We start from the raw sequence: 14,342 nt of genomic DNA, 5'->3' as shown, positions 1-14,342 counted from the left end.
AAAGCAAGCCGTTTATTAATCTCTACTTTTAAGATTAGGCTTCAAACTTTCCTTTTTGCTAAAGCATATAGTTAGGGCTGGATCAGATGACCCTGGATCCTCCCTTAGTTGTGCTGCAGTAGATGTAGGCTGCCGGGGGATTCCCATGAAGCACTGAGTTTTTTCCTTTCCAGTCACCTTTCTCACTCACTGTGTGTTAATAGACCTCTCTGCACTGAATCATACTTGTTATTAATCCACAGCATGTCTTTGTCCTGTCTTCCTTTTCTCACCCCAACTAGTCACAGCAGATGCCCGCCGCTCCCTGAGCCTGGTTCTGCCAGAGGTTTCTTCCTGTTAAAAGGGAGTTTTTCCTTCCCACTGTCGCCAAAGCGCTTGCTCATAGGTGGTCCTATGATTGTTGGGTTTTTCCTCTGTATCTATTATTGTGCGATCTACTGTACAATATAAAGCGCCTTCAGGCGATTGTTGTTGTGATTTGGCGCTATATAAATAAAATTTAATTTAATTAAAAGATTACAAAACAGAAGGCAGAGGTGAAGATAAACAATAACCTAACCTGGGGAAAATATTTTTTATTAAAAAAAAAAAAAAAAAAAAAAACCATGAAACCTGACATGGATACAAAGATACCTGGAACATGGAAACGTGGCACCAAAGACAACAGATGACCTGACACTGAACAAATTAGGACAGGACTTACAGTGGCTTGCAAAAGTATTCGGCCCCCTTTAACTTTCCCACATTTTGTCACATTACAGCCACAAACATGAATCAATTTTATTGGAATTCCACGTGAAAGACCAATACAAAGTGGTGTACACGTGAGAAGTGGAACAAAAATCATACATGATTCCAAACATTTTTTACAAATAAATAACTGAAAAGTGGGGTGTGCGCAATTATTCAGCCCCCTGAGTCAATACTTTGTAGAACCACCTTTTGCTGCAATTGGATTCCATTAAAATTGATTTGTGTCACGGCTGGGAAGGCGAGCCGTGTGGTGTGGAGGAAGGAGGACCCGAGATGCAAGCAGTGGATGAAAATGCTAGTGAAGTTTATTTACAAGGTGTAGTGGCAAACAAGCAGTGGGGCATGACAAATAACTGAAGACACCTAAACTGGGAAGAACTAAAATAACAGACCTGGGAGCATACGACAAAGGGCTGAGAGGCCGAGACGACGACCAGCAGGACACCGAGTAACACAGACTGACACGGAGGAACACAGACAAACCGGCAACAGGCAGGAGAACACACAGGGCTTAAATACACACACCAGTAATCAGGGGATGAGAGACAGGAGGGCAACACGGCTGGGAGGAATCAGAGCTGACGGGACAGGGGAAACGTAAAGTGAACACACTCACATCAGACAGAGACCTTCACAATAAAACAGGAAACTCAGACACGGGGAACCAAACAAGACACAGAACTAAACAGACAGATTCACAAACATACGGGGTGACACCATAGACAGAGACACAGACTCAGAGGCAGACCAAATATAAGACATAGAACTCAAACAATAATAATAATCATCATCATAATAATAATAAACTAGAAAATGATAATAAACTAAAAGCGCTAGGTCACCGACCCAGGACCATGACAATTTGTGTTTGTGGCAGTAATGTGACAAAATGTGGAAAAGAGGGACGAATACTTTTGCAAGCCACTGTAAGTACACAGAGAGATAATGAGGGGATGAGGAACAGCTGGGACAAGGGGAAACAAAACTAGACTCATTGCATATAGGACAAGGACTTTCCCAATAAAACAGACATCACAAGGGTAATCTAATAAACAAATGAACTTAGCAAACCTAAAGAACTTATAAACAAACATCGACATCCAAACAAACTAAAACTTAAAACGCTGGGTCAACAGACCCAGGAAAGTGACAGTAAAATCATTTATTATATACATTATACTTATTTTCTTAAATTGCTTATCTATTATCTGTATTTTAACTTGGGGGTCTAGGGGTGCTGCATGTTTATGATAACACACTGACAATATCAGGACAATTTTGGCCTTACTCTCAGTGAACAGCATGCCCATGCTAACTTAAACTAGACCAGCAAGCTAACCACATGTGTATTAAGTGTTACTTAAGAATAGGAACCAAACAAATTAACGGAACGAAATTAACTGTAACAGCAGTTTGCAAAACATTGTGACAGTTCTCAAGTGTTCCTACCTCAAATCCAGCACGTGTTGCTGTGTTTTTGTTGTTAAATGGACGAGGAGAGACCGTGGCTGGTGAGAGGATGCAGCATTTCGTCAGTGGAGCATAGAACGACGTCTCTGATTGGTCAACAAGTGAGTAAAGATGCATCTGATTGTTCGAAAGCCTCAACCAAAGAGCTGCTGGTCACGGCAAGATACAAACTCGCCGGAGCTCTGCGTGAACGGCACATCCGGGACCTTCAGCACTCAGGAGAGATTTATCTTGACGTATGTATTTACCTTTGATATCCATGATTTCACGCACGCTTCGAGGTAAAGTTGTATGTTTAACAAGCTAATTAATGTTAGCTAAATGGAATGGAAACAACACACAATCGATTTGAATAAAGTTAAAATGGTGCATGATGATAAATGGTAATAAATATACTTTAGCTTTATCTTCAGCAACAGATATTAGAAGTTAAATTTAGTTGTTTTTAAATTTCCACTGGAGTTAAAGGGCCTGCGGCCCTCTCTGCATCTGCAACTGCAGAGACAGTCAGTCTAAGCTCTTTTTAAGTGTAGGCTACTGCAACACGCATTTTATTTCAAGATATGTTTTCTGGGATTTAAATGATAATATTAATGTTTTCCTGTTTAGCACAAATCAATGACATTAGTGTTTCAGTAATGGTAGTAAAGTGCACAGTTTACAGTATTTGTCCGTGTATTGGCATGTTAAAATTATTCGTGAAGGTAATTTAATGTCACATTACATTTGCAAAGTGTTTGCACTGGTATATTAGTCTGATTAGCAAATGCATTGTGATTTAAGGCAGAAAAATACTATTTAAAATACCATGTAAAGAAAGTACTGGTTGGTTTTGTCTTGCTGACTTTTCGTCATTTTCTCATGAAGATGTGTACAGGTTGAGCAGATTGAGAGTGAAGAACATGTCAAAAAGAAGACTCAGACTTCGTCCTGAAGCAGAGGCTGCTCACTTTATTTTATCTGGAAGTGACAAGACTTGTTTAAAGGCCCAATGGATCAATGACTATAAAGGTATGTTATATGTTGTTCCTTATGGCTACTGCATGAATATTACCAGAGCTGCAACTAATGTTTATTATAATATTTAATAATATTGTCATGGCCCTGCGACCATGACTCGGTGACTTTGTGTTTATGTTCTTTATTGTTATTACTTTCATTATTATTCATGGCTGTTTTGGGATGGTTTGTGTTTGGGATTTTAGACACTGGGTTCTGGGTTTGTGCTCCCTCTGTTGGTCCCTGGTGTTAGTGTTCCCCTGTCTCATCAGGTTAATCAGGTCCAGCTGTGTCTCCCACCTGTGTGTGACTTCCCAGTGTCTCTCTGTGTATTTATAGTGTGTGTTTGCCTCTGTTCCTCGTCGCGTCGTCTGTGTTCATACCTGGTGTAATCCTCTGCGTGCTCTCCCTGCTGTTCTCCCTTCATGTTCAGGTTTCCCACTCCTCTGTGTAGTTTATCCCAGTTTAGTTTCGTCCTTAGTTCTGTTTGCCATCTCCACTTTGTGTTTGATATTATCAATAAATCACCCTCACACCTGAATAAGTGCTGCGTTTTGGGTCCTCCTTCCACTCTCCACACGGCCGCTGCCCCGGACCGTGACAAATATATAACAATTGCTTCAGTTTCCCTGAGGGAACCTCCCAAAGCTAGCTAGCTATCTATCTATCATCTAGATTAAAAAATGTTTTATATTTTCATGTATTTGAAATTTGTTGCCAACTATTTTAATAATTGTTTTTTTTATTATTAGCATTTATTTATTGTATCAACTCATTTGTTGCAGCCCTGAACGTAAGCATCTAGATCAGGGGTGCCCAATCCCGGTCCTCGAGAGCTGTGTGGAACAAGGATGCATCTAAAAGCTGCAGGACAGTAGCTCTCGAGGACCGGGATTGGGCACCCCTGATCTAGATGTTCCCCTCACAATTAAAACATTTTGTGATTGTTTGTTCTGCATATGTTTTGTCAGTGGCTGATCAGCTGCAGTAAACCTGATTTGGATTGTATTACTTAACGCTACTTATTGAACATCTTGTATTAGGACGTGGTGTATTTGCCTCTGAACCAATTGAAAAGGGATCCTTTGTGGTCGAGTACCGTGGGGAGCTTATCTCAGAACATGAACGGGACAAGCGGCAGAAAAAGTACACAGAAAAGCAAACTGCTTTCCTATTTGATTTTAAATGGAAAAATAGCACATGGTGGTAAGTAAAGGCATATACAATATCAGTTGTTCTTTACAACATTATGTTTTTAGTGAACAAAACATATGTTCTTTTCTTCACTTTTAGCATTGATGCCTCCCGTGAAGACGACTCACTTGGCCGGCTGGTTAATGATGACCACAAGTACCCAAACTGCAAGATGAAACAGCTGGCAGTCCAGGATAAACCTCATCTCTGCTTGTTTGCTATTGAAAATATCCAAGCGGAGAGTGAAATCACCTATGACTATGGAGAATCTATGTGGCCATGGCGAGCTCTGGTAAGTAAATCCTCTTCATAGATTGTGCAGTACAGGGAATGTTAAATATTAGTAGATGAAAAGATAGATATTATTCTAGTTATGAAGACCAGAGTAGATCAGTGCAGGGTTTTATTGACAAAATTTGATATTTTTGTCCTTTTACACATGTTTTTGTCCATTTAACCTGAAGCTGATCAGTTTACATGATTGGATTTCTGGGGAAATAGATGGCTTTACATCAGTGTTGGGTTTAGAGCTTTTATTGACAACAGCAGGACAAGTTGGAAGTCAGGAACATGAACTCTACATGTGTTCAGTCGTCATGTCCTCATATTGTTTCAAGCTGTGAAGAACATGAGTGTGTTTCAGAATATATATATCTTTGCAGCAGTTACGATAATAATGTGCTGTTTGCACGATGAGCACTGCTGCTCTTTCTCAGCAAGAGCCTCCCCGAAATTGACCGTGCGCTTTGTGTTGTCCGTGCGCGCGTCTGTGCATTTCGTGGCGTCTGTGCAGAAATGACTCGCAAGACAAGGCTGCAAACTATTCTCACAGACTTCAAATGTGCACTTGAATCCAAGAAGATAGAAAAGGATCTCTCTCTGTCTCTCCCCCAGCTCTGCTGACTTGCCACTGAGAGAGTAACAACTGCCCCTCCCCCCTCTGCTCTGCAAACAGGTGGCTGTTTTTGCACCCCTCCCCCCTCTGCTCTGCAAACACGTGGCTGCTTTTGCACCCCTCCACTCACTTGCTCAGAGCCAGTGTGTGCAAAGTGGAGCAACATAACACTGACAGAGGTTCAGAGAAGGGAAAAAAAACAAAAAACGGAGCAGGCTGCCGTTGTTCACTTCAAGAAGGCGGCTCTATAGGCTGTTTTGTTTGCGACCGACACACAGTATAAATATATTCTCAATCACATTCACACCACTCTGTTATATCAGTTCCACTACATCAAGACTATTTTATGGTGGTGAGCTGTTTTATTGTCATGTATTTTGCATAGTAAGATAACCATGTCCTGCATTCAAAACCACTGAAAATGTCTATGGTGGTGCTGTACCTAATATTGTGCTCATTTGATCCAAAACCTATTTTTCCTTTATTTTGAAGGCTGAGGCTTAGATCCATTAGGTATTCACGAGAAAGGCATCATCACATGTCAGGATTACAGTATATCGAAAATATGTGATTATAATGGGAGTCAATGGGACCCAAAATGGTACGAGGAACACAGGAGGTAACACTTATGTGAATCTCCTTTGCTATATACCACACCATAGAGGGGATCATTGAATTTTAAAAATAATCCTAAAATGCACCTCATGGCCAAGTTTCATGCAACTAGTCTTTAAAATGATTGATATATTGAGAATCAAAAATCCAAAGGGTCCCTATTTTGACTTAAACCCTGCGAGGGTTTTAAAGCATCAATTTGGTCTTTATTCCAATTAAATTTAATATTTTTGTCCTTTTACACATGTTTTTGTCCATTTAACCTGAAGCTGATCAGTTTACATGATTGGATTTCTGGGGAAATAGATGGCTTTACATCAGTGTTGGGTTTAGAGCTTTTATTGCCAACAGCAGGACAAGTTAGAAGTCAGGAACATGAACTCTACATGTGTTCAGTCGTCATGTCCTCATATTGTTTCAAGCTGTGAAGAACATGAGTGTGTTTCAGAATATATATATCTTTGCAGCAGTTACGATAATAATGTGCTGTTTGCACGATGAGCACTGCTGCTCTTTCTCAGCAAGAGCCTCCCCGAAATTGACCGTGCGCTTTGTGTTGTCCGTGCGCGCGTCTGTGCATTTCGTGGCGTCTGTGCAGAAATGACTCGCAAGACAAGGCTGCAAACTATTCTCACAGACTTCAAATGTGCACTTGAATCCAAGAAGATAGAAAAGGATCTCTCTCTGTCTCTCCCCCAGCTCTGCTGACTTGCCACTGAGAGAGTAACAACTGCCCCTCCCCCCTCTGCTCTGCAAACAGGTGGCTGTTTTTGCACCCCTCCCCCCTCTGCTCTGCAAACACGTGGCTGCTTTTGCACCCCTCCACTCACTTGCTCAGAGCCAGTGTGTGCAAAGTGGAGCAACATAACACTGACAGAGGTTCAGAGAAGGGAAAAAAAACAAAAAACGGAGCAGGCTGCCGTTGTTCACTTCAAGAAGGCGGCTCTATAGGCTGTTTTGTTTGCGACCGACACACAGTATAAATATATTCTCAATCACATTCACACCACTCTGTTATATCAGTTCCACTACATCAAGACTATTTTATGGTGGTGAGCTGTTTTATTGTCATATATTTTGCATAGTAAGTTAACCATGTCCTGCATTCAAAACCACTGAAAATGTCTATGGTGGTGCTGTACCTAATATTTTGCTCATTTGATCCAAAACCTATTTTTCCTTTATTTTGAAGGCTGAGGCTTAGATCCATTAGGTATTCACGAGAAAGGCATCATCACATGTCAGGATTACAGTATATCGAAAATATGTGATTATAATGGGAGTCAATGGGACCCAAAATGGTACGAGGAACACAGGAGGTAACACTTATGTGAATCTCCTTTGCTATATACCACACCATAGAGGGGATCATTGAATTTTAAAAATAATCCTAAAATGCACCTCATGGCCAAGTTTCATGCAACTAGTCTTTAAAATGATTGATATATTGAGAATCAAAAATCCAAAGGGTCCCTATTTTGACTTAAACCCTGCGAGGGTTTTAAAGCATCAATTTGGTCTTTATTCCAATTAAATTTAATATTTTTGTCCTTTTACACATGTTTTTGTCCATTTAACCTGAAGCTGATCAGTTTACATGATTGGATTTCTGGGGAAATAGATGGCTTTACATCAGTGTTGGGTTTAGAGCTTTTATTGCCAACAGCAGGACAAGTTAGAAGTCAGGAACATGAACTCTACATGTGTTCAGTCGTCATGTCCTCATATTGTTTCAAGCTGTGAAGAACATGAGTGTGTTTCAGAATACGTCCTCATATGGTTGGACCAACAACTCTAGTGTGTGTGTGTTACACTGTCCTCATATTGTTGGGTAGCAGAACTGTACTGTGTTAAGTTTCTATAGAATCTGGCATAAGGAAGTCAGATCCTTCTGTAATAATGTTCACTGAAACAAGTATGATCTGTAGTTAATGAGCTAGTCAGCATTTGTAGTACAGAATGTTTCTGACATTATATTGTTGTCTTTTGTTGCAGACACCAAGTGTTGAGACCCTGTCCCAACCTCCTACAGACCAAGAAGTGAGTGACAAATCCACTTCATTCCTCCAACAGGTTACGCATAAATTTTTGTATTTGGAATCAAGTATATGAGTCAGTTGGGCCTAGTGCATAAATGAAATGCACTTTGATTGTATTAAAACAATCAGTTTGAGTGAAAGTTTCCCAAAATCAACATTAGCATTAGGAGAAGGAAATTGGCTATACCAGTTGTTAGTCCAAACTTTCCCTTTAAAGCATCAATTTGGTCTTTATTCCAATTAAATTTAATATTTTTGTCCTTTTACGCATGTTTTTGTCCATTTAACCTGAAGCTGATCAGTTTACATGATTGGATTTCTGGGGAAATAGATGGCTTTACATCAGTGTTGGGTTTAGAGCTTTTATTGACAACAGCAGGACAAGTTGGAAGTCAGGAACATGAACTCTACATGTGTTCAGTCGTCATGTCCTCATATTGTTTCAAGCTGTGAAGAACATGAGTGTGTTTCAGAATACGTCCTCATATGGTTGGACCAACAACTCTAGTGTGTGTGTGTTACACTGTCCTCATATTGTTGGGTAGCAGAACTGTACTGTGTTAAGTTTCTATAGAATCTGGCATAAGGAAGTCAGATCCTTCTGTAATAATGTTCACTGAAACAAGTATGATCTGTAGTTAATGAGCTAGTCAGCATTTGTAGTACAGAATGTTTCTGACATTATATTGTTGTCTTTTGTTGCAGACACCAAGTGTTGAGACCCTGTCCCAACCTCCTACAGACCAAGAAGTGAGTGACAAATCCACTTCATTCCTCCAACAGGTTACGCATAAATTTTTGTATTTGGAATCAAGTATATGAGTCAGTTGGGCCTAGTGCATAAATGAAATGCACTTTGATTGTATTAAAACAATCAGTTTGAGTGAAAGTTTCCCAAAATCAACATTAGCATTAGGAGAAGGAAATTGGCTATACCAGTTGTTAGTCCAAACTTTCCCTTTAAAGCATCAATTTGGTCTTTATTCCAATTAAATTTAATATTTTTGTCCTTTTACACATGTTTTTGTCCATTTAACCTGAAGCTGATCAGTTTACATGATTGGATTTCTGGGGAAATAGATGGCTTTACATCAGTGTTGGGTTTAGAGCTTTTATTGACAACAGCAGGACAAGTTAGAAGTCAGGAACATGAACTCTACATGTGTTCAGTCGTCATGTCCTCATATTGTTTCAAGCTGTGAAGAACATGAGTGTGTTTCAGAATACGTCCTCATATGGTTGGACCAACAACTCTAGTGTGTGTGTGTTACACTGTCCTCATATTGTTGGGTAGCAGAACTGTACTGTGTTAAGTTTCTATAGAATCTGGCATAAGGAAGTCAGATCCTTCTGTAATAATGTTCACTGAAACAAGTATGATCTGTAGTTAATGAGCTAGTCAGCATTTGTAGTACAGAATGTTTCTGACATTATATTGTTGTCTTTTGTTGCAGACACCAAGTGTTGAGACCCTGTCCCAACCTCCTACAGACCAAGAAGTGAGTGACAAATCCACTTCATTCCTCCAACAGGTTACGCATAAATTTTTGTATTTGGAATCAAGTATATGAGTCAGTTGGGCCTAGTGCATAAATGAAATGCACTTTGATTGTATTAAAACAATCAGTTTGAGTGAAAGTTTCCCAAAATCAACATTAGCATTAGGAGAAGGAAATTGGCTATACCAGTTGTTAGTCCAAACTTTCCCTTTAAAGCATCAATTTGGTCTTTATTCCAATTAAATTTAATATTTTTGTCCTTTTACGCATGTTTTTGTCCATTTAACCTGAAGCTGATCAGTTTACATGATTGGATTTCTGGGGAAATAGATGGCTTTACATCAGTGTTGGGTTTAGAGCTTTTATTGACAACAGCAGGACAAGTTGGAAGTCAGGAACATGAACTCTACATGTGTTCAGTCGTCATGTCCTCATATTGTTTCAAGCTGTGAAGAACATGAGTGTGTTTCAGAATACGTCCTCATATGGTTGGACCAACAACTCTAGTGTGTGTGTGTTACACTGTCCTCATATTGTTGGGTAGCAGAACTGTACTGTGTTAAGTTTCTATAGAATCTGGCATAAGGAAGTCAGATCCTTCTGTAATAATGTTCACTGAAACAAGTATGATCTGTAGTTAATGAGCTAGTCAGCATTTGTAGTACAGAATGTTTCTGACATTATATTGTTGTCTTTTGTTGCAGACACCAAGTGTTGAGACCCTGTCCCAACCTCCTACAGACCAAGAAGTGAGTGACAAATCCACTTCATTCCTCCAACAGGTTACGCATAAATTTTTGTATTTGGAATCAAGTATATGAGTCAGTTGGGCCTAGTGCATAAATGAAATGCACTTTGATTGTATTAAAACAATCAGTTTGAGTGAAAGTTTCCCAAAATCAACATTAGCATTAGGAGAAGGAAATTGGCTATACCAGTTGTTAGTCCAAACTTTCCCTTTAAAGCATCAATTTGGTCTTTATTCCAATTAAATTTAATATTTTTGTCCTTTTACGCATGTTTTTGTCCATTTAACCTGAAGCTGATCAGTTTACATGATTGGATTTCTGGGGAAATAGATGGCTTTACATCAGTGTTGGGTTTAGAGCTTTTATTGACAACAGCAGGACAAGTTGGAAGTCAGGAACATGAACTCTACATGTGTTCAGTCGTCATGTCCTCATATTGTTTCAAGCTGTGAAGAACATGAGTGTGTTTCAGAATACGTCCTCATATGGTTGGACCAACAACTCTAGTGTGTGTGTGTTACACTGTCCTCATATTGTTGGGTAGCAGAACTGTACTGTGTTAAGTTTCTATAGAATCTGGCATAAGGAAGTCAGATCCTTCTGTAATAATGTTCACTGAAACAAGTATGATCTGTAGTTAATGAGCTAGTCAGCATTTGTAGTACAGAATGTTTCTGACATTATATTGTTGTCTTTTGTTGCAGACACCAAGTGTTGAGACCCTGTCCCAACCTCCTACAGACCAAGAAGTGAGTGACAAATCCACTTCATTCCTCCAACAGGTTACGCATAAATTTTTGTATTTGGAATCAAGTATATGAGTCAGTTGGGCCTAGTGCATAAATGAAATGCACTTTGATTGTATTAAAACAATCAGTTTGAGTGAAAGTTTCCCAAAATCAACATTAGCATTAGGAGAAGGAAATTGGCTATACCAGTTGTTAGTCCAAACTTTCCCTTTAAAGCATCAATTTGGTCTTTATTCCAATTAAATTTAATATTTTTGTCCTTTTACACATGTTTTTGTCCATTTAACCTGAAGCTGATCAGTTTACATGATTGGATTTCTGGGGAAATAGATGGCTTTACATCAGTGTTGGGTTTAGAGCTTTTATTGACAACAGCAGGACAAGTTAGAAGTCAGGAACATGAACTCTACATGTGTTCAGTCGTCATGTCCTCATATTGTTTCAAGCTGTGAAGAACATGAGTGTGTTTCAGAATACGTCCTCATATGGTTGGACCAACAACTCTAGTGTGTGTGTGTTACACTGTCCTCATATTGTTGGGTAGCAGAACTGTACTGTGTTAAGTTTCTATAGAATCTGGCATAAGGAAGTCAGATCCTTCTGTAATAATGTTCACTGAAACAAGTATGATCTGTAGTTAATGAGCTAGTCAGCATTTGTAGTACAGAATGTTTCTGACATTATATTGTTGTCTTTTGTTGCAGACACCAAGTGTTGAGACCCTGTCCCAACCTCCTACAGACCAAGAAGTGAGTGACAAATCCACTTCATTCCTCCAACAGGTTACGCATAAATTTTTGTATTTGGAATCAAGTATATGAGTCAGTTGGGCCTAGTGCATAAATGAAATGCACTTCGATTGTATTAAAACAATCAGTTTGAGTGAAAGTTTCCCAAAATCAACATTGGCATTAGGAGAAGGAAATTGGCTATACCAGTTGTTAGTCCAAACTTTCCCTTTAAAGCATCAATTTGGTCTTTATTCCAATTAAATTTAATATTTTTGTCCTTTTACACATGTTTTTGTCCATTTAACCTGAAGCTGATCAGTTTACATGATTGGATTTCTGGGGAAATAGATGGCTTTACATCAGTGTTGGGTTTAGAGCTTTTATTGACAACAGCAGGACAAGTTAGAAGTCAGGAACATGAACTCTGCATGTGTTCAGTCGTCATGTCCTCATATTGTTTCAAGCTGTGAAGAACATGAGTGTGTTTCAGAATACGTCCTCATATGGTTGGACCAACAACTCTAGTGTGTGTGTTACACTGTCCTCATATTGTTGGGTAGCAGAACTGTACTGTGTTAAGTTTCTATAGAATCTGGCATAAGGAAGTCAGATCCTTCTGTAATAATGTTCACTGAAACAAGTATGATCTGTAGTTAATGAGCTAGTCAGCATTTGTAGTACAGAATGTTTCTGACATTATATTGTTGTCTTTTGTTGCAGACACCAAGTGTTGAGACCCTGTCCCAACCTCCTACAGACCAAGAAGTGAGTGACAAATCCACTTCATTCCTCCAACAGGTTACGCATAAATTTTTGTATTTGGAATCAAGTATATGAGTCAGTTGGGCCTAGTGCATAAATGAAATGCACTTTGATTGTATTAAAACAATCAGTTTGAGTGAAAGTTTCCCAAAATCAACATTAGCATTAGGAGAAGGAAATTGGCTATACCAGTTGTTAGTCCAAACTTTCCCTTTAAAGCATCAATTTGGTCTTTATTCCAATTAAATTTAATATTTTTGTCCTTTTACGCATGTTTTTGTCCATTTAACCTGAAGCTGATCAGTTTACATGATTGGATTTCTGGGGAAATAGATGGCTTTACATCAGTGTTGGGTTTAGAGCTTTTATTGACAACAGCAGGACAAGTTGGAAGTCAGGAACATGAACTCTACATGTGTTCAGTCGTCATGTCCTCATATTGTTTCAAGCTGTGAAGAACATGAGTGTGTTTCAGAATACGTCCTCATATGGTTGGACCAACAACTCTAGTGTGTGTGTGTTACACTGTCCTCATATTGTTGGGTAGCAGAACTGTACTGTGTTAAGTTTCTATAGAATCTGGCATAAGGAAGTCAGATCCTTCTGTAATAATGTTCACTGAAACAAGTATGATCTGTAGTTAATGAGCTAGTCAGCATTTGTAGTACAGAATGTTTCTGACATTATATTGTTGTCTTTTGTTGCAGACACCAAGTGTTGAGACCCTGTCCCAACCTCCTACAGACCAAGAAGTGAGTGACAAATCCACTTCATTCCTCCAACAGGTTACGCATAAATTTTTGTATTTGGAATCAAGTATATGAGTCAGTTGGGCCTAGTGCATAAATGAAATGCACTTTGATTGTATTAAAACAATCAGTTTGAGTGAAAGTTTCCCAAAATCAACATTAGCATTAGGAGAAGGAAATTGGCTATACCAGTTGTTAGTCCAAACTTTCCCTTTAAAGCATCAATTTGGTCTTTATTCCAATTAAATTTAATATTTTTGTCCTTTTACACATGTTTTTGTCCATTTAACCTGAAGCTGATCAGTTTACATGATTGGATTTCTGGGGAAATAGATGGCTTTACATCAGTGTTGGGTTTAGAGCTTTTATTGACAACAGCAGGACAAGTTAGAAGTCAGGAACATGAACTCTACATGTGTTCAGTCGTCATGTCCTCATATTGTTTCAAGCTGTGAAGAACATGAGTGTGTTTCAGAATACGTCCTCATATGGTTGGACCAACAACTCTAGTGTGTGTGTTACACTGTCCTCATATTGTTGGGTAGCAGAACTGTACTGTGTTAAGTTTCTATAGAATCTGGCATAAGGAAGTCAGATCCTTCTGTAATAATGTTCACTGAAACAAGTATGATCTGTAGTTAATGAGCTAGTCAGCATTTGTAGTACAGAATGTTTCTGACATTATATTGTTGTCTTTTGTTGCAGACACCAAGTGTTGAGACCCTGTCCCAACCTCCTACAGACCAAGAAGTGAGTGACAAATCCACTTCATTCCTCCAACAGGTTACGCATAAATTTTTGTATTTGGAATCAAGTATATGAGTCAGTTGGGCCTAGTGCATAAATGAAATGCACTTTGATTGTATTAAAACAATCAGTTTGAGTGAAAGTTTCCCAAAATCAACATTAGCATTAGGAGAAGGAAATTGGCTATACCAGTTGTTAGTCCAAACTTTCCCTTTAAAGCATCAATTTGGTCTTTATTCCAATTAAATTTAATATTTTTGTCCTTTTACGCATGTTTTTGTCCATTTAACCTGAAGCTGATCAGTTTACATGATTGGATTTCTGGGGAAATAGATGGCTTTACATCAGTGTTGGGTTTAGAGCTTTTATTGACAACAGCAGGACAAGTTGG

The 14,342-nt window shown here is 38.9% G+C and overlaps 2 protein-coding genes and 1 pseudogene across 3 annotated transcripts in view; 2 read left to right on the top strand and 1 right to left on the bottom strand.

Annotated features, from left to right (window-relative positions):
* The window catches only part of LOC101476673 (MAM domain-containing glycosylphosphatidylinositol anchor protein 2), a 243,514-nt gene that overhangs the window by 75,477 nt on the left and 153,695 nt on the right, over positions 1-14,342 (top strand). The window lies entirely within an intron of this gene.
* Positions 1-14,342, bottom strand: part of LOC143412750 (low choriolytic enzyme-like) — a 35,051-nt pseudogene that overhangs the window by 11,919 nt on the left and 8,790 nt on the right.
* Positions 2,416-14,225, top strand: LOC112435541 (N-lysine methyltransferase KMT5A-A-like). 2 transcript variants are annotated; one of them, XM_076873739.1, is made up of 7 exons: positions 2,416-2,504; positions 3,091-3,234; positions 4,266-4,428; positions 4,516-4,708; positions 10,918-10,962; positions 13,163-13,207; positions 13,910-14,225. In XM_076873739.1, exons 1-7 carry the CDS (start codon positions 2,462-2,464, stop codon positions 14,024-14,026), a joined length of 750 nt encoding a protein of 249 aa, XP_076729854.1. In that variant the 5' UTR covers positions 2,416-2,461; the 3' UTR covers positions 14,027-14,225. The 2 variants fall into 2 exon arrangements, with proteins under 2 accessions (XP_076729854.1, XP_076729856.1); XM_076873741.1 differs by lacking the exons at positions 10,918-10,962; positions 13,163-13,207; positions 13,910-14,225 and adding an exon at positions 7,922-8,233.

This window comes from Maylandia zebra, linkage group LG15 (genome assembly GCF_041146795.1).
Source record: "Maylandia zebra isolate NMK-2024a linkage group LG15, Mzebra_GT3a, whole genome shotgun sequence".
NCBI classification, from domain to species: Eukaryota; Metazoa; Chordata; class Actinopteri; order Cichliformes; family Cichlidae; genus Maylandia; species Maylandia zebra.
This window is presented reverse-complemented; position numbering and strand designations above follow the sequence as displayed.

Coding starts and splice junctions, on each gene's coding strand:
- LOC112435541 (XM_076873739.1), top strand. CDS start 2,462: ATGTATTTACCTTTGATATCCATGATTTCACGCACGCTTCGAG. Junction 2,505..3,090: donor GATTTCACGCACGCTTCGAG/GTAAAGTTGTAT, acceptor TTTCTCATGAAG/ATGTGTACAGGTTGAGCAGA. Junction 4,709..10,917: donor TGTGGCCATGGCGAGCTCTG/GTAAGTAAATCC, acceptor CTTTTGTTGCAG/ACACCAAGTGTTGAGACCCT.